We start from the raw sequence: 1,729 nt of genomic DNA on the forward strand, positions 1-1,729 counted from the left end.
CCAAATCAATAAATTAAACAAAAAATCTGTCTGGCTTTCAGATGTGCTGTTCCTTTAGGCATTTTTTAGTGACCCCCAGGGCTTGCTAAATCCCTGTCAATTCCTGCGGGGCCTCAGCAAACTCCAATGACAATTGTGCAAATGATGGCTCTCTCGCGAAGATCCAGATTTACGGCCGTGCAATAACCAGATCGCAGCCGTCTGGGCCTAGGCAGCAGCACACAGCAAATTTTTCTAACTCTTCTTCCCTTCAGTTCAATACAATGGGACCTAATTCCTGCAACACTTTTTTTTTGGATGCAGCAAGTTGTTTACACTGGTAATAAGCGTACTGTATGCGCTGTAAAATTTGTACTTGTTACTGCAGGAGATTAATGAATATGTGAATCACAGCTGAGGAGTTTAACTCTCATTGACTTCATTATGCAGAAGGTATCAGGAAACAAAAAGACACGTGTGCTAACTCATAAACAGAAGTACATCACTAATTCCAGTCTGCAGGCCCCACTAGAGCAGACTTTACATCTGCTCCCCCAAAAGGACTGTGTGCTGCTCACACTGGCACACCGACCACAGTCATTTGAGGCCGCAAATGCCATGGGAGATGGGGACGCTGCGCGGACAGATATCAAAGGGGAACTGTGTGACTCAGGGGGCTGAAATCTGCTCCCAAGGGAGGCGGATGGGTGCAGGTCAGTGAGGACCAAGAAATGCTGCACACTCTGTGCCCTTGCAAAGGGTAAGATCACCATCTGATCTGCATTTGATTAATGACAGATTTCATTTAAAATTTTGATTAAAATGCTGCAAAATATTGTGGTACACACAGAAACATATGAAAGAGCCCCCTCCTCTACTTCCCACCCTTCTCAGCATGCGGAGGGAAGCTCCATCTGGTAAAATGATGTGGAGGTATTTCCACAGATAGAGGCTTCCTGAAGAATTTCTTCTTCTTGTTCCTTTCCAACCAGGTCTTCCCAGAAGACTTAGCCCAGGAAGGAAATTCTCTTTTTTTTTTCAGGTTGGGAGGGAATATTCAAAACAGCCAAGTAAAACAAGTTATAAATTTGTAAACATTTCTGTCATGCAAACGGCCCGTTCTGGTTGCACAGCGGCAGGGCAATTCTCATTTGGGAGAGAAAGCATAACCCACGCAGGGGTTGCCAGTTGTACGTAATGTAGCCGTACCAAGCCCGTGCCAAACAACCTTTCTGCTATGCCAAACCATCCCAGATTTTGTGTAAATTTATTACACCAAGCACACAGCAGCTGTTTAATTGCAGAGAATTTAGGACAGGAAGTGAAGAATAAATCTGCATCCAATTGAATCCGCAGCATGTAATTATCTGGAGCACAAATGGGTAAATAACTAAAACTAATGTGTCTAGGAAAATAAAAGCACACATATAGACACATATTTGTGTGCGGAATGGAAGTGTGTTTCATTCAAGTAAAATGACTCACTCGCAGCGTTGCCTTGATCTGGCTCCAAGTGTTTGCAGCGTGCCTCGCCATTCTCGCCTGAAGAGTGCTACATGACTTCAAAGCACGGTAACTTTTTTCCAGGTGTTACAGAGTATTTTCCAGCAGCAGATCTCATGATCTGATAACTCAAAATAATAGGCAGGAGGAAATTAGCCTGTAAATTCATCACAGAAATTAGCGAAGGTTTGTGCTGTGTCAGGGTGGCCGTACTCTCTTCTGAGGGATGTAGAGGAATGAGAAAAGG

At 44.0% G+C, this 1,729-nt stretch overlaps 1 protein-coding gene across 1 annotated transcript in view; it reads right to left on the reverse strand.

Moving 5' to 3' along the window:
* OSTM1 (osteopetrosis associated transmembrane protein 1) overlaps positions 1-1,515 on the reverse strand; it is a 25,714-nt gene extending 24,199 nt beyond the window's left edge. The window contains exon 1 of the mRNA XM_009893863.1: positions 1,465-1,515. Coding sequence (XP_009892165.1) covers positions 1,465-1,515 — 51 coding nt within the window. The remainder of the gene's footprint in view (positions 1-1,464) is intronic.
* Positions 1,516-1,729: the final 214 nt, after the last annotated feature.

This window comes from Charadrius vociferus, unplaced genomic scaffold, assembly GCF_000708025.1.
Source record: "Charadrius vociferus isolate BGI_N301 unplaced genomic scaffold, ASM70802v2 scaffold129, whole genome shotgun sequence".
Taxonomy (NCBI): Eukaryota; Metazoa; Chordata; class Aves; order Charadriiformes; family Charadriidae; genus Charadrius; species Charadrius vociferus.